General features: G+C 33.1%; 2 protein-coding genes across 2 annotated transcripts in view; one reads left to right on the forward strand and one right to left on the reverse strand.

The window, feature by feature from the left end:
• Positions 1-4,889: 4,889 nt before the first annotated feature.
• On the reverse strand, positions 4,890-6,894 carry LOC134251814 (uncharacterized). Its single transcript, XM_062734233.1, has 3 exons — positions 6,564-6,894; positions 6,267-6,382; positions 4,890-5,687 (listed from the first exon to the last, which is right to left on the reverse strand). Exons 1-3 carry the CDS (start codon positions 6,892-6,894, stop codon positions 4,890-4,892), a joined length of 1,245 nt encoding a protein of 414 aa, XP_062590217.1.
• Positions 6,895-8,873: 1,979 nt separating this feature from the next.
• Positions 8,874-25,553, forward strand: part of LOC134251816 (uncharacterized) — a 30,842-nt gene continuing 14,162 nt past the window's right edge. Inside the window, exons 1-2 of the mRNA XM_062734234.1 lie at positions 8,874-10,890; positions 14,258-14,322. Of these exons, the coding sequence (XP_062590218.1) occupies positions 8,877-10,890; positions 14,258-14,322 (2,079 nt within the window). The 5' untranslated portion in view covers positions 8,874-8,876. The remainder of the gene's footprint in view (positions 10,891-14,257; positions 14,323-25,553) is intronic.

Genomic DNA, 25,553 nt, shown 5'->3' on the forward strand with positions numbered 1-25,553 from the left:
TCTAAAATTAATTTTTGTGTTTTCTTTTTGTTTTAAAAAATAATTGATCAAGAAGAGCTACTGATTGTAGATAAAATTGCAGTAATTATCTCTAGAATAAGGATATAAGAATGAACGTTCTTATGTAATGTGCGTACTTTGAAAGCTGACAAAGAGTTTAAAAATCTGTTTTAAAGGACCCGTAATATATTCTGATTTTTATGGTATTTAAAGAGTTCTATTTCATAGTGTAATAGAGGATCCTAGGAATTTATATAAGTTTTGCCTACTAATCATCCGTTTTTATTCAAGAGGGCGAATAGCAGGTGTGATTGTTCTCTTCCAACGCATCTAAGATAGACGTGGGGATAATTAATAAGTTCAAAACTTACTCAAAAGGTATTTATCTTTATTATCTTTTTTAATGCACTATTAAAGGTGCATGGACACAGATTTGAAGTTAATATTTTCTGTATAATATTACAACTTATATATTTTAATAGTATTTCAAACAAAAAATTAATTGGCAATCTTATTTCATTTAAAAGTTATTAAAACTTCAATTTTTGGCGGGTCTGAATGACACATCATTGCACTTTCACTTAGTTTCTAATACTTAAGAAAAGTTGCAATCTTCTTTTGTATTAATGAGAAATATTAAAACGTTTATCCTAAAAAATAATTTTATTCAGAGTAGAAATGTTAGAAAGCAAAACTCCATCACAAGTACAGTCATTCCGAGCTAAGTGTTGTGTGCAGAGTTATCAAATTGGTCACACTGGTGTTATGTACACAGTTTTTTATTAACAAGACACGAGCTCTGTTATTGTTGATGTTTACGATTCACCGGGTGCGTTCAATTGTTAAAGTCTACTAAATACAACTGCACGGACTGAAAATATACTGTGTTTATGTTTTGCTTTTGGACATTTCTACTCTGACTTTTCTGGATTATAGTCTTATTATTTTTCATTAATACACAACAAGATTGCCATTTTCCTTCGTATAATGAATAAAATTAATATTTATGAAAGTGCAATGATGTGTCAATCAAACTTGCCACAAAATGTAAAGTTTTAATAACTTTTAAATGAAATAAGATTTTTAATTTATTTTTATGTGAAATGCTATCAAAATATATAAGTCGTTATATTATAAAGAAAATATTAACTTCAAATCTTTGTCCATGCATCTTTAATGCTTTTGTTTCGTAAAAGAAAGTGTGTTACAATGGATAGTTCTTAGCTGATATGGATAGCACTGCGTGAAATTCTTTTAAAATGTAATTTCGAAATAAATCATTTTTGAAATGCAGATGGTTTAAAAAAATATTTTAGGGGGTAAACTTTTGATGCCTTTCAAACTTAAAACTTATTAAACATTAAAGTTGTAATACTATCAAGAAAACACAAGTATTTTTTATTTACTTTATAATATCCTTATAACCATATAATAGAAGGAACAAAAAGACGCATGCTATATAATACTTTTTTCCCACATTTTAAAGTCTTAAAACATTTTTTGAGGATATGTTAACTTAAATTCATCATTGTTTAATTATCCAGGTCACACAGAATGAGGTAAGTAAACTTTCTATTACACTGGTGTGCATTTTATTTCTACTTTTGTCCTTATGAGTTCCAAAAGCTAATGTTCATACCATCTTTAATTTTTATATTTTGTTGAGATTCTTCACTGACAAATGTCGTTATTTTATTTTTCAAGGACATTTTAATCCTGAAAAATTGAAGCCTTATTTTGCTTGACAGTATATAGAGCATGTTATTGTATCAGTAAAAATTGTATGCAATAACACTAAAAGAATGGAATTTTTGTCCAAGTTTAAGATATCAGACCTCATGTGTATATGATAGAAGATGCAATACTAGAATACCCCAAGAATTATGGTTCAAAACTAAGCTCCATCGAATAAGAGAATAGATGTAAATTGACATTGGTTTACAGAAGCTTTTACTGATATTTTCTACTTTAAACTTTTAACTTTTTTGTTTATTTTCCACTATTCAATGGATGAAAGATAACAAACAAAAATGCAACATATTGTGAGATAAGAATTCATTCATAATACGAATATTTACTTACATATGAAAAAATGAAATGCATGCATTTATCCCGTGTGTTATTTCCATTCACGACAATAAAGCATTTATAAGAATGTTCTTTATTCGTTTTTTTTTTCTAAAACCATATTATTTCCATTAATTTAAGAATGAATTTTATAGGGGAAAGGTATTACGAAAAAAAATAAGAATTACTTTAAAAATATATCAAATGAGATTTTTTGGTTTACTTGTCTATTCCTGAAAAATTAATCAGACCAGATTCATTTTAAAAGATCTGAAATGATACGGAAGGGAAAAAATCCAATTTCATTGTGACAATAAACATTTGCATGTATAAAGTGTCTTGGAATGTTAAATCTAAATCCATATACTATACTATTTTCAATAATTAAACTATTATACTTTAAATATAATTGTCCCCCGCTTTCACTAAAAGTAATTGATATTATTTTTGGTCGGTGTGTTCCACAGTCAATCCGTCTGTCTTTTGGTCTGTCTGTAACATTTTTGTTTCCTTGCAATATCTCTAGAAGACTTTTTTGCCATGAAAAAATATGAAACAACTCCTTATGGATTAAGAAAGATCGCTACTGGTCTTTAGGTCAAAGTAAAAGAATTCAAACATTCTGTAATTTTTAACAATTTGGTTTTCGCTCGATATATCGAAAAACCTTTGAGCTTTTGTAATAAAATTTTCATAATGTAATAAAATTCTGTGCCACAATGTCTCAAGGCCTAAGAGGATCCCTTTTAATTTTGAGGTCTAAGGTTAAAAAAAAGTATGAATAATGGTAATAAATACATACATTCTGTTAATAGTAAAAAAATAATCATTTCCGAGCAATATCGCAAGAAGCTTTTAATCTTATGCAATGAAATTGGATACTTACTCCCTATGGCCCCTGCTTACCCCTGGATTATCGCCTCACCGCACACAAACCCTCCAATGCCCACACCTGCACATACTTTACTTTATTTCCTATGCGGGGATACCGATTTCCTGAGTTGTCTTTGTTTTTTATCGATTAACGTATGATATGAACAACAAAAGAAATGCATACTGACAGAAATAAAACCTTCATTTGAATGAGGATCATGCATTTTTAGTCCTGTGCGTGACAAAGATTACAAAAAATAGAATATAACACATTTTGTACCATTGTCACATGGAATTCTTAAAACAAATGAATCATATTTAATTATTTTCTTGAATACATTGATTTAAAATTCTATAGGTATTCCATTTAAAGACTTTGATCAAAAACAACGATTCTATGTCAGTTATTTGTAAAAACAGACTTTATACTCTATTCAATATGATCGATAGTGTGTTGATAAAATAGCAATCGTAACTGATATTTAGGTAATACAATGAAGCGCACTGAAGTGGGAAAATTTTCCGTTTGGATGAAATGTTCTGAGTCATGTTTTGAACGTCAATTACAACATAATGACACGCCCATATTTTTAGAAACGAGAAAGAAATATTCGTCGTAATGTTTTAGGACACCCCATTCTTCGCGACAAGCAATATGATTTACACTGAAATGTAGCTTTAAAAAAATAAGAAGAGAGAGTTAGAGACCCTCCGCTTCTGTAAAACACAAATTGCAACGAATATGTACATATTTTTGAACTTATCATGTTTATTGAAGTTACCACAACACATGTTTCGGTCGAACACGTGTTTACTCGGTATCTATTTAGACCGTCAATTTCATTGGCTATTATATTTATGGAAAACCTGTTCTACAGGTATTCGAATAAACAAATTGAACGTTTTATCAATTTCTAAGGAAATGGGCGTGTCATAAGATGACAATAAACGTTCTTAAGATCGCCCAAAACGTTCCATTCGAACGGAAAATTTTACCACTTCAATGCGCTTCATTGTATGTCTAAATCGACTACTAAAGGCCGGTTTACACGGTAAAGCGAGCTGTATAAACCTTGTCGTATACAGCAAAATGTCACCGTGTGTACGCCGCTATTACACGGAATTTAAAGCTCCCCGAAATCATATATTCCACGCGTTCGAATAGAAAGTGTCTCTATTCTATACAGCAAGTTGTATGAGATTTTTTTTCTCTGGCCAATCAGAGGCCTGGGATTCGGTTGATCTATTTATGCTTCACGGACCACTTCGTTATTTTTAAGAAAACTTCAACCTTTTTATACGTGTACCTGTACATGAGATATGGCGTGCTCCAAGAAAAAAGAACTTTGTACTTGGAGTAAGGAGGAAATGGACGATTTGATAATTCTCTATCAAGGGGAAAGTGACCTATGGGACATAAGTACCCCCAGTTATTCCAAAAAAGATTTTAGACAAAGAGCGCTGGAAAGAGTCAGCGAAGGAATGCATGGAAAATTTACTGGTATGATTGTAAATATATTGTAAATAATAAAAAAAAATCACAAATATGAATTATTGAATTATCAAAAACTATTATGATGCATTATTTATTTTTATAGTAATTGGGTGGGAGGAAGTTGTTCGCATCTATTCATCCGACCATACTAATACCTGTTTTATAATTAATATCCAGCATAATTCAAAGAAGAAAACATAATTATACTAGTGCCTGTATTTAGTTTTATTGAACATGATTCAGTTGTTTGTTTCTTATAGTTTTAGAAATTAATCAAAAGCTTCAACATCTCCGATCCTATTACGCTAGGGAACTGGCAAAAACAAGCAAGAGTACAAAAAGTGGAGCAAGTACCGATGATTTGTACAAAAGTAAGTGGATGTACTTCGACTCACTGGACGCATTTCTGAGACCACAGATAACACCTAGAAAATCTGTCAGCAATTTGGTAAGTTTATGATAAATCCCATTGCCATTCAACACTGCCATTGGTATTAAAATAGTCACAATACTCATCTCTCACAGATCTTGCATCAGAATTGCATCTGTTGCCACCTTGCTGAGTAATACCCCTCAAACAGCTACCTACCATTTCAGTGCTGCATCTTTTGTCAGATTCCTCTAACATGTCTTCCGGTGTATATATTTGTCTCGCTGAATCCTTCGATCTCAGATAATTGTGCAGAACACAAGACGCTAAAACAAAAATCTTGACTTTGTCAGGATCAAATGACAATGGCTTTTGGAAAATACCGAAGCGACTAGACAAAATTCCAAATGCATTTTCAACAACCCGTCTTGCCCGGGACAGTCTGTAGTTAAATACGCGCTTTTCTAAGTCTAATTGTCTTTTGGGGAAGGGTTTCATAAGATAAGGTTGAAGGGGAAAGGCATCATCACCTACAATGACAAATGGTACCTCTAAATGACGCTCAGGAAGTGGGCGGGGAGGCGGTAAATTCATATTGCCACTTTCTATCATTTCTATCAAGGCAGACCTTGCCAAAATGCCACTATCATTGGCTCTTCCATTAGTTCCAACGTCAACGTATAAAAACTTATAATCAGCATCAACTAATGCTAACAAAATAATACTGAACTGATTTTTATAATTAAAGTAGGTTGAACCACTCCCTGTTGGACACTTAATCAAAACATGTTTTCCGTCAATAGCTCCAGTGCAATTGGGAAAGTCCCATTGTTCATCAAAACTATTCGCAATAGCCATCCACTCTTGTTGTGTTTGTGGGATCTGAAATAGAAAAACATTTATACATGTACACATCATATGTTTCTTATGTAGGATTGCAGTTCAGTGGAGAAAGATGATGAAGAATCCAAAGAAACGTGTGGTTCAGATGAGGGGAAGGGCAAAAAGAGGAAATCTACAGGAGCTATGGCGGTGATGTCTGAAGCCGTAGATGTTCTCAACAAAATCAAGAACAGAAACACAGCTACAGCTCAAGTAAGCATTGTCACAGAAAATAAAAAAGAAGACCATGTTTTTGCTACGTATTTGGCAAATGAGCTAGAGAAAATAAAATCAAAGAGCATAAAAAACGAAGTGAAAATCAAATTGCAGCGCGTCATATTTGAAGCTCAAGACAAAGACGACGTTGCTCAAAGTCAATCCCAAAGTGAATTTACTCAAATACAACAACAGAATGTGTCCCCCCAAAATGTAATTAAACAGCGCATACCACTTTGGAATCCGTGTGTTTATGATGCAGAAACATCAGGCAATGCTTCCAATTACTTTTAATAATGTTGCTTTTTGTCACATATACGACAATAAAAAAACAGCATTTCATATGAAAATAAAGCGTATTACCTTCAAGTAATTTTCTTTCAAAGCGTTATATATTGCAATACACGTTTCTGGTATTATCGTAGAGGCTGTAGATACAGGAATGCGATAAAGATACTCGAGAGAGCGATAGCTATCACCTGAAACAAATGTAAGTAAATTGTTTGAAAAGAGTTGGTTAATCCAACTCAGTGATAAAATATATGTTATATAATATATATATCAATGTGGCAGTGCATGAATGCAAGCTTATTATTTAAGCAATATATGTATTACTAATTCGTAATACCAGTATGCTAGCTATATATTAATTCCTTTTACCAGTGGCCAAAAAACGCAGGGTTAGAGCAAGTCTCTCTGCAGGAGAAATTGCATCTCCCATGAGGGTATCTCTCCTCTGTATCAATGGCGAGACAGACTGCAGAAGCTCATTAAAGGTTGCAAAATCCATTCGCAGAAAATTCTTCAAAGACGAAGGATCTTCATTCCTAAGCTCTGCAATGAGTGCATGGTATGCACCAAGGTTGTCCCTCCTCCCAATCCACTGCCTTACCCAAGGTCTCCCCCTTCTTTGTTGGCTCAAATGTAATGCAGACATGATGATGATGATACAAATTAAAATAACACATTGTTCCTCTTCCAATGTTTCCATGTCGATTAAATCGAACCTTATAAGGGCGTTTTATTTGTTTGCATAACAAAGAATTGAATATAAACCTGTTTTACCGTGTGTACAGGTAGGTAACATATTACAAAAGTTGTATACGACAAGCTGTATACAGCTTGCTTTACCGTGTAAACCGGCCTTAATCGATCTGTCAGGACCTCGTGGTTCTTCTCAACCCACTTTTTCTAAATCACCAAGCATGTCTTTCAGTTTTTGAAAAATACATAATAGATGCAATGTATAATTTAGAAAAAGGATAAGGAACATAAAAACAAACCAGCTAAATCTTAAGACAAATGAATAAATCTGATTTTTACGGGGTGTTTTTCTAAATTAGCAAGGAAATAGTATTCATGATAGTACTATGTCAATTTTGTAAGTGAATATTTTGTTATCATCATGATCGGTTATATTATATTCAGGAATATTCCTAGCAAAGTGAAGGCCAAGCAAATATATAGTTTGAATAACCTTTTACATGTACGTAATGTGCTGAATGTCCCATACGTATTATGAGTCGTGTGCAAAATCAATCGATATACTAGTACTACCTTAACAAACGAGCATTGTTAACTATAGTAGGCCTTTCATCTATATTTTTCAAGTTGCACATAATTTATGTTTAAAACATTCCATAGATATATTTATGAAGTAATGCAGGATGCCCCGATATTGATCTCTAAAACACATCCTCACCTCTCTTTTTTTTGGGGGGGGAGGGGGGGTAAACATTTGGTTTGAGATTTGTATGTGATCCTCAAATCATTTAAAACTTTGATGTTTAAATCTAAGGAAAATTGGTTGCTGTATCACAGCAATAATATATACTGAAAGGAAAAAGAAACGCAGGGTAACATAATTTTCGAAAACTTTTTGACCGCAAGACCGAAAAAAAAAGAAATTTAGTTACTATGCACCAAAATCAGTGTTCAGAACTACTCAACCGTAAACTATATGATGTTACGTAGGGAAAACGCTTAAAAGTCCAAAATACGTGCAATTTGATGATGGCGAGTTAATCAACAAATTTTGTTACACCATTGATGCACCTGAGGTGTACACATCGTTTTTCAATACTTAGAGACGGTATGAATTTCTTGCAATCTTGGTACAGTTTAGGGAAGTTACGTGGGGTCTGCTTTTCAAATTTGCCTATTTAATGAAAATGACAACAACGGGTAACTAAGCAGTTTCTTGTAGATTTTCCCCCATAAAACTTGTTACCCGTTGTCAGAGCAGGTCTGGGATTGTTTTCAATCAACCGTGACGATGACGTTAACGCGAAACAGAGTCATGTTAAGGGTGATTTATTCGTCCTGCCATCTCTTAAATCGCCACATTACTACCATATAAACCGTTATTTATACAGTAGACAATGATAATCATTACATTCACACGAAAAATGAAAGAAAATAAATCCGCAATTGGATTCTTTGAGCCGGCCAACTTACTGTTGTATTCCTCTTACCGGCGCACGCGCGCGTCGTTTGACTACTTTTTTGGTTACCCATGCCCAATATAGCCAGGGTTTGAAAGATAAACACTCTGATAAATTCTATGCAAAGGATAAATAACGCTCTGACGGATGCGCCGGAGACTTATTGAGGATCATGAGAGTTTTCGATTTTCACTTTTGGAGGTATCGTCATGTGAGTTTTTATAACTCATGAATTATTAGACAAAATCTAATTGGGTTTTAGTTAAATCTTTTTGAAAGATGATATTAAAAGTTAGATAGGAATACTGAAAAAAATGAAGACAAATAAAATTTATTCACCTCAAAAGTTTACCCTGCGTTTCTTTTTCCTTTTAGTATATAATTTCTTTGAATAGTAAAAGCAGAAATACAAATTCAATGCCCATGAAACTTTTTTAGATGACAAAATTTCAGCGATATTTTATCCCCTAGAGAGATTGTGTTTCTTCAATATTCATTTTTCTTATCTGCATTTTGTTACAGGACTCCGATGTATTTTACTTTTTTACTACTTTCTGGCTTTCCAATAACCAATGGACATGGTTGGTGGAAGAGCCCAGAAAATGGACCAACATGTTTAAAGGGTACATGTGGAGAATTCGATACCACATGTGAATGTTCTTTTACCATAGAACATGGTTTAACAATGATGACTTCTCACCCTGATCCATTTTTAGTTTGGCCAAAAGGAGGAAATCTTTATAAATATGATGATAAAACAGCAGAACACCCACTGCCACAGGAGGTTACGAAAGATGTTATAACTGCTGATGGATATGGATCGCGTCTCGTTATCCTTATCAATGGAAAATTTCCTGGTCCTCTAATAGAAGCGTATGAAAATCAAACGATGATCATACATGTCCGCAACCTTATGCACACAGACTCGACAACTGTCCATTGGCATGGTCAACATCAACGAGGAACTGTCCATTACGATGGAGTTGGGTTTGTTACGCAATGTCCAATACCACCAGGACAATCGTTTACGCACAAGTTTCAGACATACCCCCACGGTTCTTTCTTTTACCACGCCCATATTGGGGATCAAAGAAGCATGGGGTTGTATGGAGGATTAGTTATTTACCCACGACAAAAGCTGTCCCAACCACAGGAAGGTTTTTCACTTCTTTTACAGGATTGGAATCACAGTGACGATCCTGAAGCAATTTACCAAAGAATGTTAAAGGGGGTATATGATCTTTCAACCCTTACCAAAATAAACACTTCACAAGCAGTTGATGGCGCAAACTTTAGTCGATTTCATTTCCATTCGGGGATTTTTAATGGAAAAGGCCGCTTTTATTCAACATTGAATTCAAATAATGAAGCTCCTTTAGTAAAATTCGAAGTTGAATCTAATAAGCTCTATCGTTTTCGAATAATAAGTGCAGCAACATTGTACCCTTTTCGTGTGTTTGTTGAAGGGCATCCAGAACTGATTCTGAAAGCGTCCGATGGATATGAAATCCAAGGAGGTTATGGTAATGAATCAAAAGAAATAGTGGTTGAGTCATTCATAATTCACCCTGGGGAACGATATGATTTCATATTGAAAACTAATCAAAGTCCAGGAACCTACCTGTTGGTTGCAGAAAGCATTGAAGTAATTCCAGCTTCTCTTAATGAATATCGAGCAGTTGAGGCTATTATCCATTATAAAAATTCATCTTTCACATACCCGACAAAAGCTTTGCCTAACCCTTGCTCAAAGGAAAAACCATGTACAACATTCAACTGTCCATTCCGATATTATCCTGCTGAATCAAACAGAGAATGTATCACGTATGATAATGTTTTTGGAAATGAAACAACATCAAATTTCAACGACGTTACTGAAGTATACGAAACACTCTTTTTCAATTTTGCCTTTCCTGGAGAACCAGGAAATACCCCTGGGTCAATAAATGGACATCAGTTTGAAGTACCAGAATATCCTATTATTTCTGGTGTAAGTTATAGCTCTGTCTGTAACCCATCAAAGTGTACAGATGATTCTATCTGCACTTGTACATATACTACAGATCTCGTCAAAGACAAAGTTTATCAGTTTGTTCTAACTAACATTGGAAATGGTCGTGGATGGTCACATCCAGTGCATCTTCATGGACACTATTTTTACGTATTGAAAATGGGCTTTGGTACTTACGATAATGTTACAGCAAAATTCATTTCAGAAACAGATGACATTGAATGTTTTGGTACAAAGGGTTATTGCAATTCAGCCTCATGGAAAAATGATTCCTGGGATCTTAATGCTTCATCTATCACGGGTCTCCTAACAACATTTCCAGCAAAGAAGGACACAATTATTGTACCGACTGGTGGATATGTAGTGATTCGATTGAAAGCCGATAACCCCGGGGCATGGTTCTTTCACTGTCATATTGATCTTCACAATACTAATGGGATGGCTATGGTTTTATTGGAAGCTAAAGATGACTATCCGGAGAAACCTGACAATTTTCAATCCTGTTGGCACGTTGATATCAAAACGAACACAGGTAAGTGCAAAGAAAAGGAAGGAACTGCCCATTCATTATTCCTTAACACAGTCTTGTGGATACATACACACACATCCTAACATATATATATATATACAAATAAACCATGCCTTTTTTCCATTTTTTAATGAGAAGACATGAAAGTTAAATAATAATATACAAGTTTTTTTAATGGCAATTAAAATTAATATTAGTGCAAAAAACATTGACATTTCTCTAAAATCCCTGAAAAATCTGAATAGCAAGGAACATATAGAATTTCAAAAATGCTATATCATATTTTATACAATAAATACCCATTGTTGAAGGTTGAAATATTCCATTTTGTACCAACATTGCATTTGTTTTGGAATTCCACTTCTTGAGAAATTCTGACTAAGGATATAAAGGTAGCGCTTGAGCTTAATACACGTTTATAAATCCATGAAAATTCCCTTTGAAAATTATTAATGTAAATCTTGATTTTATAATGCAGGTATAAAGTTGTTTTTCATAAACAAATACTTCCCAGAGTGTATAACATGAAAAGTTTTATTTCATAAGGGGCATACATGGGATATCAGAATCAGTCTATTTAATTGATAACATGTTCAGAATTTGCAATTCCATGCAACTAAATATGATTTGTTTCTTTTTAATTGAAACTGTACAAATCTAGTTATCATGTTCTTAATGGTTTATTTGAACGAAGACTTCAAAGGCTTTATATGTATCAAGACAGAGAAATACCGGTTGCATTTTTATCTAGACACTTTTTTGTGGAGATAGAATCTATTTGTTATATAAATAAATTGTTTTCATCACGTAACACTATGTACGAGGGGTGATTAAAAAAAATTGCGAACTTTCTATATTTATATTGACAACGGATTTTCCCGTTATTTGAAGATCATGAGAAGGAGCACACGGAGGGTGTGACCGGTCGGCAGGAAATGGTCACTCCTCCATGGCACCTGATCCCATGGCCACCTCTTTTGTTTTGGAGGTCCGTGTTTGCTCTACTCATATTTTGTATTGTTTAATGGACTTTTGACCTTGAATAGTGTTTGTTTTTTTCCATATATTTCATTTACAAAAGCAACTTTCAGATCAGTATAATATTTGGTACACATATAGTCATAGACAGGTTCTATAAATAGCATATTGTTCATGTTTTGTTTCATGATTGTGACGTCAAAGTATGGAAATGATGTCAATATGTAGTTGACTAGTGACAAAAAAGGTCCACACAGTCTTACTCTAGCAGGGAACGACTGTAAAGTTTATGATATAACTTGGAAACTCCTTTGAAGTAGCATGTCATAATATTTACAAGGTTACTGAAGACAAGAAGGATATGGAGATAACGAACAGTATTCAATCTCAACGTCCATTAAACAATATACAAAATAAGAGCAGAGCAAACACGGACCTCTGAAACATCAGAGGTGGGATCATGTGCCATGGAGGAGTGAGCATCCCCTGCCGACCGGTCACACCCGCCGTGTGCTCGTTGTCATGATCAGGAAATAACGGAAAAAATCCGTCGTCAATTCAGTGTATAAATAATGGACTAACAATTGGTATGAAAAACGTCAGTCAGCATATGACTCAATGATAAATTGTATTTGCTGACAAGGTCATTGTATCGACCATAGAATTTACGGAATGATGACTTTAAACGAGACTGTTGATATTCTTGTTTCATCAACTTGCTTGTCAATAATTTACCTCGTTTAAGAAATTGTTCATACGTAGAGCTCGCTCTTGCGTATCGAATCAACTGAGATATATATACTCCGTATGCAGGTGATGAAGGTTAATATTGCTGCATAAGTAAGGGAAGTTGACGATAGAAAACGTAAAGTCATCACGTTTATCAAATAGCTTGGTTGTTAGATTACCATTAGTGTCTTTTTCAAGTAAAATATCCAAGTATGAAGCAGAAGTGTCGGACTCTGTGGTATCTTTTATCTCAAGCTCACCAGGATATATCGTATCGACGTAGGAATGGAAATTATCATTATTAATTGACAATACGTCGTCGATATATGTAAATGTCGAGTTGAAGGCCACAGCAAGTGTTTTCTTCTTTTCACGCATAAGATTTTGTATAAATTCTGCTTCATATGAATATAAAAATAAGTCTGCTAATAACGGATCGCAATTTGTACCCATGGGAATTCCAATAGATTGTTGGAATACCTGGTCTCCGAAAACCACATAGATATTGTCAATCAGAAACTCAAGCATCTTCTTGATATCAACTTCAGAGTACTTATGTGTGCAATCAGAATCTGTTTTAACAAAATAATTTTTCAAATGACCAATGACGAGGTAAGTAAATTTACGAGTTCCATTTTTGTTGAAGAAGACAAATAACTTTCCAGAAGTCCAATATTAATTTGGATTGATTATTTTAAGTTAAGGACGAGAGAATGGTTGAAACTGACATTTGTTCTAATGCCCAATAAAAACAAACTGAGGAAGAGATTTGTCTTTAGTGGAACAATTTGTCGTGAAAGATCGCCAAGCTAGAGTTTGAAAAATAGTTGTATATCTTAACAATAATGATAATATCAAATCCCTAAAATGTTGTTTACTTTAGACTTTACTTTAGCATATCAGATATAATTGAAAGAAGGCCACCATTTTATATCAATATTAGATAAAGGATGTTCCAAAGACAGAGGAATCGGGTTGGGATGGTCACCATCCTCTTATTGGGAAAAGCTCCAAATCCACCCAAACCATTACCAAGAATCGGCCATTTCGGAAAAATGGACTGTTCTTGTTATAAAACAAATAACTTGTATGTTAAGATAAGATTCGGAAAAATATTTTAGCTTTGATGAACTGAAAGCTACGTAACACATCAAGTGGTTGTCCGGATCACGTGATTGATGCATTGACAGAACAACGGAAAATGTTCATTAAAGATTGGAGAGGACTTCTTTAAACAAAATAATGAACACCGAAACCTAATTTTCATAGTTCTATGAAAGTTATTTAATTAGTTAGCAAAATTTTCTGACACCCCTCGTACTTTGTGAGAAAAAAGTATAATTTTTTTAATCCTATCAAAGAAAGGCATAAAAGTGTGAAACACAGTTTTATTCAGTTTGTGAGTACAACGGCATGAATTTATACAACGATAAATTCTGAAAAAAGAACATTGAAATCCTATATAAAACTATATAAAGTTTTAACATGTTTAATATAATCCTATACAAAGCTATAATAGATACGCATCATGCATAGCTTTCAGAAGTGTTATCTAAAAGAAAATACTAAAAATGTAAATATATTTGTATATCTTTGCTAATTTAAGTCTATTTCACAATTCTTGCATTAATTGATTCATTACGATTTGTTTTCTCGTTTACAGATCAAAACCAGAAGAATGTGCCAATTGGCCTCATTGTAGCCCTTATAATTTCTTTGATAGCGTTAGTTGTTTTTATAATTCTCTTTATACATGCAAAATGCTCAAAAAAGGGCTATGAAATATTTTAGCGATTAACTTGAGCATATTGTCAAAAATAATATCATATCACATGTTTTGATCATTAATCGATTGATGTCAAAAAAAGAAATATAATACAACAAAACTAATTTCATAAGCAAACATATATACAAAGCCTACGTCACTTAAAATGTATTTTGGAATTTTCTCCTCATAGAGTGGGTGAATAATATAATAATATAATAATAAGATACATGCACACATTAGTCAAGATGTTTTTCAAACTATAAACATCTTCGCTGCCTAGCCAAGTTTCCGATTCGGATTCGGACACTTGCCTAGCAAAGATGATGAGGGAAACGAATCGGACACATGACTAGCGAAGATAGGCTATAAATGATTTTCCGGTACAGTGATTTTAATACCGAATTTTAAATAGAAATAATTCATGAGCTACGATATAAAAAAGTATTGTTCAATAATTATGGACTGTTTAGTCGGTGAATTTGGTTTGTTATTCAGAAAAATGTTCATATTGACCGCGGCTTCGCCTCGGTAAATACTGATATTTTATGGTTAACAAGCATTCTGAGAGAATTGCCATAGCAATATTAATCCCCTTCTGAGAAGAGTAGCCATCCCCCCCCCCCCCCCCCCCCTAAAAAAAAATAAAAACCTGGAAATGTTGTGATTCCAAAAAAATCATTGAAGTGGAATGAATTTCAAACTTTATTTTTAAAGTAATACATGCTATATGAACGCCAAATTTTGTGTGAAACAAAATGATTAATAAATTGAAACACTTGAAGTGTAATGAAAAAAATAATACTTTCCACAAAATTTTACTATTGACGTCGTTGTAATAACAAAACAATTAAGCAATATCTGGCAATTAAGAATTCAATCTTTTTATGAATATTGATGAAGGAAGTGCGTAAACAGTAGGCCTTTATATAGACACGCATGTCCACGGGAAATCACAGACAACGAGATATACGCATTTTGACAACAATTATTAATAAAAGGTTAATATGTAACAAAGCAGATGGTTAATACTGATTACATTAAAAGATAAGTATCATTAAGAGTAAGATGCTTGCCTTCCACGTCAAAAGTTAGTAGTATCTCAAACGGCCTACTATGTTTTCTTCACGCCATGTTATTTTTTTATCAATCAGGTGATGGATTTATTTAAAAATAGCCATTTCTCTCCTAGCAGAGTTATAAATAATTATAATTTGATAACTTTATAACGCGGTAAATTTTAATGGTGTAATTAAGGTCTTCAGCGGAAGACCTTGTTTTTCTTAGGTTTCTTTTCCACTATTTTTAAGGTCTTTCGTCTTCAACGGAAGACCTTCTTGTTATTCTTAGGTTTGTTTTATTAAGGTCTTCCGAAGACCTTACTGTTTTTCTTATGTTTTCTATTATTATTCCCTTTTCATAGTACACGTGATTTCTCGGAAACTACTGAACCAATTTCAAAGATTTTTACAGGAATGATGCATTGTTGTTGTATCTCCAACAACATTTTTTTTTATTTTTTGAAAAATCAATTCCAGTCACATTCTTTGTCCGATTTTCTTTTTTTAAATTGCCACTTTGTCCAATCATCTTTTACTGAACCACTCAAGATTGAATCACGATATTTTCGGGGACCTTACTGTTTTTCTTATGTTTTCTATTATTATTCCCTTTTCATAGTACACGTGATTTCTCGGAAACTACTGAACCAATTTCAAAGATTTTTACAGGAATGATGCATTGTTGTTGTATCTCCAACAACATTTTTTTTTATTTTTTGAAAAATCAATTCCGGTCACATTCTTTGTCCGATTTTCTTTTTTTAAATTGCCACTTTGTCCAATCATCTTTTACTGAACCACTCAAGATTGAATCACGATATTTTCGGGGATGATAAAACATCTCTTTGAGATATGCATGGAGTCTTTTGAGTTTGCATCCGTCACTTCAGGTCGACACAGGAAGTGATATTCAATTTCAATATTTTTTTGAAAAATTCAACCGTTTTGAATAAAGGCAAATAAAACTTATGTTCACATTCACAATTGTCAGCAAAACGCATCCATTGGAATAACTTCCGGTGTAAACCGGAAGAAGTAGAAAAATTAAACTTTCTCTCTTGAGAAATATAAAGTTTTTGGTACTTGTGACTTTAATGTCATCCGGAAATGATGCCTAAATTGTCTAAATTCGTCAAATGGCGTCACTTCCGGTGAAAACGGAAGTAATCAGAAAATGCAAATTTTGCTTTTTTTCACGTTATTGGTTAATTAATGGCACTATAAGTGTCCAACCAGATTTTCCATCCTTTGATATAACTTCCGGTCAAACCGGAAGTAGCCAAAAATAGCTTATTTTCAAGGTTTTGATGCAAAATTCAAACCTTTTAAATTTTAAAGTCCTTGGAGGCGTCTTAACTCATTGCTTTCTCTTGTTGACGTCACTTCCGGACGAAACTGGACGGAAGACCTACTCGTTGCTCTGCAACGAGCTTTGCAGATTTCTTTGCGAGTTAAGGTCTTCCGTCTTCAGCGGAAGACCTTATTTTTTTCTTCGGTTTCTTTTTCACTTTTATTATTATTGTTTTTTTTCTAACCGATTTTGTGCACGCGATTTCTCGAAAACGGCTCAACAAGATCTTATGAAACTTTCAGGACGTATGGAACATCACTTGAACCTTATGCGTTTTTTTCCGTTTTGATGACGTCACTTCCGGTCTAGAGATATCGTCGATTTTCTGATTTTTAAGATTCATTTTGTCCACAATTTTCCCGAAAAACGGCTCTAGATAGAAACTTCAAACTTTGAGGCTAGGTAGAACTATGTTTGGAGAGGTGCATCAGGTATATCAAATTTACCGGATATGACGCACGTCGGCGCTCGCTATGGCCCGAAAATAGACCTATCACAAATTTCAAAATTTCTCATACCTTTTCTTCGATATCTTTTTACCTGAAAATATTTTGTTAAAACATAAAGAACAAAAGAATTGTAGAATTCCTAGATCTTTCAAATGATTTCTTAAAAAAAAGGCTGGCCCCTAAAATAAGGGGCCTAAAGGGGCCGAAAGTTTTTCCTTTATATCTCAAGAAGTATTGAGAATTTGTAATACGTCAAAGAAGCAAAGTTGTTCAAAATGTCAAGCTTTATCTAATGACGTCGTCAAAATACATCCAGCGACGTCACTTCCGGTCCAAATTTGCATATCTTTGCTGTTCTTGACAGGTTTTTGGATATCATATGTCACTAGAAGCTTAAATCTTAATTTTCCGTACGTCGACGTCACTTCCGGTCAAGCCGGAAGTAGCCAAAATGGCTTAATTTAGCATTAATTAACATAGATTTGGAGAATTAAACCCTTTTTGGACTTCATTACTCTTTTTTTTTTAAATGAAAGTTACTTCCGGTCAAACAGGACGGAAGATCTACTCGTTGCTTTGCAACGAGCTCGGCTCTAGTTATTATTCTTTTTTCTTACCGATTTTGTGCACGCGATTTCTCGAAAACGGCTCTATGGATTTCCATGAAACTTTCAGGACTTATGTAACATTACTTGAACCTTATGCATTTTTTTTCGATTTGATGATGTCACTTCCGGTTTGGAGATATTGTCGTTTTTATGATTTTTGAAGGGTCTGGTTGTCTCCAGACTTTCTACACAATGGCTCTAGATAGAAACATGAAACCTTCAGGTATGATAGACCAAAGTCTAAAGATATGTATAAGGTATTTCATTTTTATCGGAAGTGCCGCACGTCGGCGCTCGCTATGGCCCGAAAATAGTCCTATCGCGAATTTCAAACTTTTTAACACCTTTTCTACGATATCTTTTCACCTGGAAATATATTGTTAAAACATATAGAACAAAAGAAGTGTAGATTTCTAAGATCTTTCAAATGATATCTCGAGAAAAGGGCTGGCTCCTAAAATTTAGGAGCTAGAGATGCCGAAAGTTTTTCTTTTATATCTCAAAAAGTATTGAGAATTTGTAATACGTCAAAGAAGCAAAAATATTCAAAATTTCAAGCTAAATCTACCTGGGTCGTCAAAATACGTCTGGTGTCGTCACTTCCGGCTAAACCGGAAGTAGTCTGAAAACGCGTATTTTTGCCATTCTTGACAAGTTTTTGGGTAACATATGTCATTTGAAGCCTAAAACTGAATTTTCCGTTCGTCGACGTCACTTCCGGTCAAACCGTAAGTAACAAAAACTGGATTATTTTTGCGTTCATTGACATAGATTTAAAGGATTTAAACCAATTTTGGGCGTTATTTCTCACTTTTGTACAAAAAAATTAAGTTACTTCAGGTCAAACAGGACGGAAGACTTACTCGCTGCTTTGCAACGAGCTTTGCTCAGTTTACAGTTTTTTCGTAACTTCAATTGATAAACAAAATGTATAAATTTCCAATCTTATTTAAACTGGCGTAAGTTATAGCGTGTATACTTTTAACCTATTAAGGTAAATCAAAACCAAAAAATAGTTCAATATGTGCAAGGTTTAAAAAAAGTGAGGAAAACAAAGTGGCACAAACGGAAAGACGGACGGAGGGACAGCTACATATTCAGAGAAAACATATACTAGTAGTCTTCTTCGGATTCACCGGTAAGGGTACTAACTATAAAACCATATTAACCACCAAAATAGTCCGTAATTGTTTTATTATGAAGTCAGAATGAAGATGACATTGAGGATTGAAAGACTGTTGATAACTAATGTACCGTGTATATATCTTCCCTGTTTTGATTTCGCTGAGAGCAAGACATCGGAATGTTGTGAAAAATGACGTCACAATGCCGCTGCACGCGCACTTACCTCCCATCATTGAATACGGCTTCTAATCCAGTGAAGTGTTGCGTTATGGACTTTTTTTTAGTTTGCATAGGTTTTATAGTCTATTTGTAATCTGGAATTTTAATTATATGAAATGTTTATATCACGATTTTAATATTGCTTTTTTCAACAACTAATGTAATGGATTTTCGTTCTCCTCTGGAAACCAACCATTATATGCCCTCTGAAGAATTTTGTAACTACCGATAATTGTCAGTGTATGCATGAATTGGTGTCTGTGAGTAGAAAAATTCATTTTATACAGAATTAAAGAGATTTATGTGTACATGTATGTATCTGCTATGTATAAATGCAATGTTAAATTGTAATAAAAATATTATAAATTTTGACAGTATATTCTTACTTTTCAAGTTGCCTATAAATGGCTTCGGGGTCATAGAAACATTAATAATCAAAGTACTGAAAGTACTGGGAAGCGCTAAGCATATTGATTTGGAATTCGTCAGAATTATTTTAATTTAAAATTCCTGTTCTAATGAATTCTAAGCGATATTTTGACAGTGCGATAGCGCTAGATCGAGCGCAGTTGTCAAAAAGTATGTGAGTCTTGAATATGTGAACCCCATTGGGATATGAAATTCAACACTGTCTCATGCCTTTTTTTCAAGCATTATACATTATCTTCGTATGTCAAAAGATCAATCAATTTCATTTGCAGTACTGTACAAGAAATTGCAAGGTAATATTTTTCCGTGTAAAATTATTTTCCTTTGAGATGGTAATCGAGTTTTTCGATCAAATTTAAACTCTAAATGTACATGTAGCTATACTGTCTTCCCACAAATTTTAATTAAAATAGAAAATTTGGTGTTAACACCAAATTTTCTATTGTAATAAAAAATTGTGGGAAGACAATACTTTTGCTGGAAAATGTATACATTGTATTCGAAAAAAAAATGTTAACACTTGAAAATGTCGCTGAAATTCCTCACATTTACGTGCAACACTGAAAGATAAAATTTTCTGGTGATCATATTTAATAACAAATTCATTTTGCGTTTACAAGTTTTTCAAATTGAAGATAGGCATCATGTTTATAACAACGTATAGGTAAATGAAAGAACTACGAACTCTAACTCTTGATTCCCGCCTACATTTTGCACCCATTAAATTTAATATTAATGGCAATTTGGCCATTAAATCTTTTTTTAATACAAAGAACAGTTCTATGGTAAATGATTAATCATTTTAATTCCAGCGCTAGATTGTAAATTATCATTAATTTCAGCTCTTGAAAAAAGGGGGTAGACGATATTTTCTAGTGAAATCGAACTTTCAAGAATCACCATATTTTGAAATAGTCTTAAATATGATAAAATGTATCTCATATTTTTTCTTATGTTTTACGCAAATAAATAAAACATATATAAATTAATAAAATACAATTATTTAGTTGTAAATAGCTTTAAAATTGGTAAAAAAAAATCAGCATTTTTTTCGTTTTATGTCTATAAACATATGCCCCCCCCCCCCCCCCCCCCGTGAAACACAAAAAGCTTTGGCATGAATTTGTAAAATGACAGTCCATTTTACATGTAAAAAGGAATTTTTGTTTCACGGGGGGGAAGATGTTTTAAAAATATTTTCCGTTTTCCATTGATTTCTATAGTGAAAAACACACGTTTTACCAAAATTATATAGTTATGTCTCTTAGGTATCCATAATAAGTACCGTTTTATGAAAATTCATATAAATATCTATAAAATTTGTGAAAATCATTCGAATATGTTAACTTTTGAGAATTGACTTAAAGGTAGGCGGGAGAACAATACTATCGTTCGTAGTTCTTAACATCCGTAGAATTAACGCCCTTTATGTCAGAGATAATATGTAAATATAGTATAAAGATATTATATTTATCTTTTGATGCTATCCTGTAATCTCTGATTTTCAAATATATATGATTTATAGTGTATATATATTTGCAGTAACATTTGTGTTGATATACAATATATGTCACTCATTAGTAAATGATACGTTTTTTGCAATAAAAATTTTACACTTTTCTTCTTTGGATTAAAAATAATAATTAAAAAACTCCCAAAAGTATTTTTGACTATTGTTGAAATAATTTAAAATGCTTCATTATTTTTTGCGGACGTCTGGTGCTTTTCACCATTCTTTACTTGTGTATGTATGATCTTCACTACCATGCAAAACATGTTGAGACGAAAAACATCTACGGCATTGTTGTGCTAGTTAAAAAGGAATACTGAAAATTATTGCTCATAATATTTCGGCTATTTCAATGATTAATAATTCAAGAGTCCAAGAAAGAAAATACAGTATTAATTTCAAGTATTAATAAATCTTCATGAAGGTATACTTTATTCTGTTTTTATTTATCTTCATTAAGAATCGGCAACACAAGCTGAGACACATCTTTATATAAACTATTTAATCCTAGTTCCCTACTTCAAGTATTACACCGTTTGTTTAACATTTTATCAGCCCTATTTTGCTCCATATCCATTGCTTAGAACGCTAATTAAAGTTTTAGCATTTTTCGCCATATCCTGCACACTACACGCACACATGCAATACATGTATTCCGAGAAATAAGTTTTACTATAATTTGAGTGGATTCGTTGAAAACACATCCACCACATGCTCTACATGTCTGTACAGCCACAAACTGCCCTTCCTTTCGAATTATGTACAACAGACGTATAGACATTAAAAAAGACCGTCCTTAAATGCATTCCAGTCCGTTACTAATTGATACTTAGATGCGAAATCAACTTCACTGATAAATCTCAGCATGGCGCAAGATGTTAATAGAAAGGCTTGTTTTAGTTACATTGCCAGATATAATTGTCTAGAAGAAAAATAATTATAGTTAATATGGATATATAGAAGGTACCATATTATGTAAGTAGTACATTGTAAATCAATTTTATGTGATTTCTTTTTTGAATAACTCACTTCCAGTTTAAGATTTAAAAACTTATCAAAATCCCATCTGAGTTTTAAATCATGTACCGGGTACATATTGAATATTCAATCGCTATATTGCATTGTTACAACGCGAAATGTAATAACAACGCAAAATGTAATAACCCTAGATTATTACGTTTTGCGTTATTACATTTTGCGTCGAGATCATCGCAAAATGTAATAACGCAAAATGTAATAACACAATTTTTAGATTATTACATTTTGCGTTAAAACATTTTGCGTCGAGATCAACGTGCTTTTTCGTTGTTACATTTTGCGGTATTTTTATTTTTGCACTGAAGACAGCGCAAAATGTAATAATACAATATGTAATAAAACAAAACACAATTATTTTTTTTGATTGCGTTTTACAACAAAAATCATAAAATTTATTCAAAATATACATAAAACCAACATTGGAGACACGCTGTACAAAATATTTAGAACTTAAACAATGAGACCAACGTTAGGGTTTTTACGGACATAAATACATCAAAATGTATCGTTTTTCTGACTCTGACTTCAGTTATATTGAATACACTGTGCTAAATTATAAAGCAATAATTTAACTTTGATTGGCATATTTTTGATGAACCTTATTAAATTTCTTACCAATAGCACAAAATTTATTTAATTACCAAAGATTGACCATAGGTTCATTAATAGCTCTTGATATGCATGTTTGGCATGTGTACATTGATTAATAAAGAAGTTTATGTCTGTGTCAAGCGAGGAAGGGCAGGGATAGAGTGGAGTGTTTACTTATTATGTTTATCATTGTATTACTTTGGACATGCAGAATCAATCCATTATATTATAAGATGGAGAGGAAGAGAGAGGGGGGTGTTTTTGGATGTCTGCAATGCTGTTGATTTGCATGGAACAGTATGGTATCACAATTGTCAATAAACCCCTTCCGATATATATTTACACCTGCTAGTACAAATAAATAGGTTTTCTTTTAGATTCATTGCATTTGTCTATATAAAAAAAACAAAAGTACACTGGTCAATACCCCAACAATCCCATCTACACACGCGTGTTTCTAATTTGCAACGCCTATTATTTGAATACATTTATGAAACTGATTTTAAATACATGTAGCTTATTAAATCGATATTTAAGAAATTCATTAATCGTAAGAAATTGCATAGATCTATATCTGTTTTTTTCTCCCTTTTGTTTCATTTTCTCTTCATCGGCCACTACTCTATTAAAAATTGTACTCAATCTGGCTGACCAAAGAGTGTGTTATTACATTTTGCGTTCTTGCTTTTTGCTTAATCTCGACGCAAAATGTAACAACGCAAAATGTAATAATCCAAAAAACCTGTTATTACATTTTGCGTTATTACATATTGCGTTGGTCTCGACGCAAAATGTAATAACGCGAAATGTAATAATCCTCAAAAGTGTGTTGTTACATTTTGCGTTATTACATTCTGCGTTGATTTCTACGCAAAATGTAATAACGCAAAATGTAATAATCCATGTTTATTACATTTCGCGTTGTTATTACATTTTGCGTTGTAACATTGCATGTACATAATAAATAATATACTGGTTTTATCATTAAGTAATTGCGCCATAGAAACAGCAATTGTAAGCTACATGGTACCAAATTAATGTGTGCCGACATGATTTAAATGAACTACAATGTATAGAGAAGAGCATGATAAGAACTGCTCTTATCGTCTAACAGTATTATATTCTTTTACCTTACTAATTGCCTTCTATTATAAGAAGTGAACGTAACGCAGCATTACACAAAAATAGCAGAAAGAGAGTCAGAGATTTCCAGTTGCATATTTTTAGAATAACAAGTGGAGTTATCTAACTTGCTTATAGTGGCGCTGGATCCAGAACGGAAGTAAATTTACGCTGACAGAAAGCGCTTTGCGCTGCGCTTAAAAAGGAGGATCAGTAGAGAAAAAAAGAGGTATGCATGGCTTGTCGTGCATAATTTATACATGTTAGTAAGTAACAGAACAACATTTTAAAATTTATTTATTTTAGGCTTGTTTCACATGGTGTTAATCTTTTTAAATTCCATTTGTGGATCTAAGTGGGGAGAGGTGTTTTCAAACTTTGAAGATTTATACCGGTACGCTAAACCAACTAAATGTGACCTTGGATCCTCCTAGGAAACGCAAACCCTCCCTAGAGAATGTGATATATATTTCTAGTTTGACAAAGAACTTAACTTTTTCTGCTTGTCAAGATATTTTCGAGTTGGATGGTTTTTTATTTGGGTGGAATCAATGCTCCCTCCCCGTGGAAAAAAAATCCGCGCCTAAAATTCTGAAAATCACTTTTTTTTTTTCCAGTGACCAGTAGTCTGCTTTTATGATTAAGCATGCTTTCAGTGTTAATTTATCTCGGAGTGCACTTTTTCTTAAATTTAATTCAAGCGTTCAACATCAGCATGTATGGAGCATAATATACATGGATGGCAGTGTCCATATAAAGATGCAATACTGTTAACAAACTTTTTATACAAGGGGTTATATAAGGAATCTCTCTGATTAATCAGCGGATAGTAAAATACGCTGATTTCTAAGACTCTCACTATATGCCACACATTTTTTTGTAAGATGGAACAAATTTCCGTGAAAGAAAAAATTGTAGCCCGCAGCGTACACAGCGTTCATTAATACCATCGGTATACTTCTACAGTATCTGCACAAGAATAGTATAGATAGGTCATCTAGCATTTCTGAAATAAAATTTTAAACCAGACTAAAACTGACAGAAAGCAGTTAAAGGGATGTCCTGTACCAGTCTGAGAGCAGTTCAATAATGACAAGAGCAGTGTCCTGCAGTCGTGTTACAGGCCTCGGGAAACAATTTCTCAGGTATTCTCTATCTCTTTACAGACATTCATGTTTTGATTCTGGAAAACGTGTAAAATGCATGCAAAACCCGTGACAGTCAATACTTCAACTAAGATTTCTTCTGAAATATGTTTGATTATAGGCAAAAGCATGTCCATATTTTTTTAAAAATAGAATGAAGTCTAACCCCAGTACTTCGAGACAACAGTTAGATTGTTTCCATCGTAGACATAAAATAATTGTATTCTGTGTACTGTATTAAACGTACTAGTTTTTTTTAATTGACTAAGCAAAATCTAACAACACAGTGTATTTTGTATATATTCGGTCTTCTCTAGACTGATTCTGCTAAGATGGCCCTCATTGTATTTAAAAACGTTTACCTGATTTTGTAGGATTATTGGTCACTATATTGCAAAAATGAAATATTTTATGGTATCATCATTATTGCAAAGGGATAGACAATTCTTTAGAACGAAATTACAATGCATGTTGTTAAAACATTAGAGCAGGTTATTTTACAATATACATGACCAATAATCGTACAAAATCAGGCAAACTTACTCT

The sequence above is a fragment of the Saccostrea cucullata genome, unplaced genomic scaffold (assembly GCF_032062105.1).
Source record: "Saccostrea cucullata isolate Sc308-1 unplaced genomic scaffold, CSIRO_AGI_Scuc_v1 ctg118, whole genome shotgun sequence".
In the NCBI taxonomy this organism is placed as follows: Eukaryota; Metazoa; Mollusca; class Bivalvia; order Ostreida; family Ostreidae; genus Saccostrea; species Saccostrea cuccullata.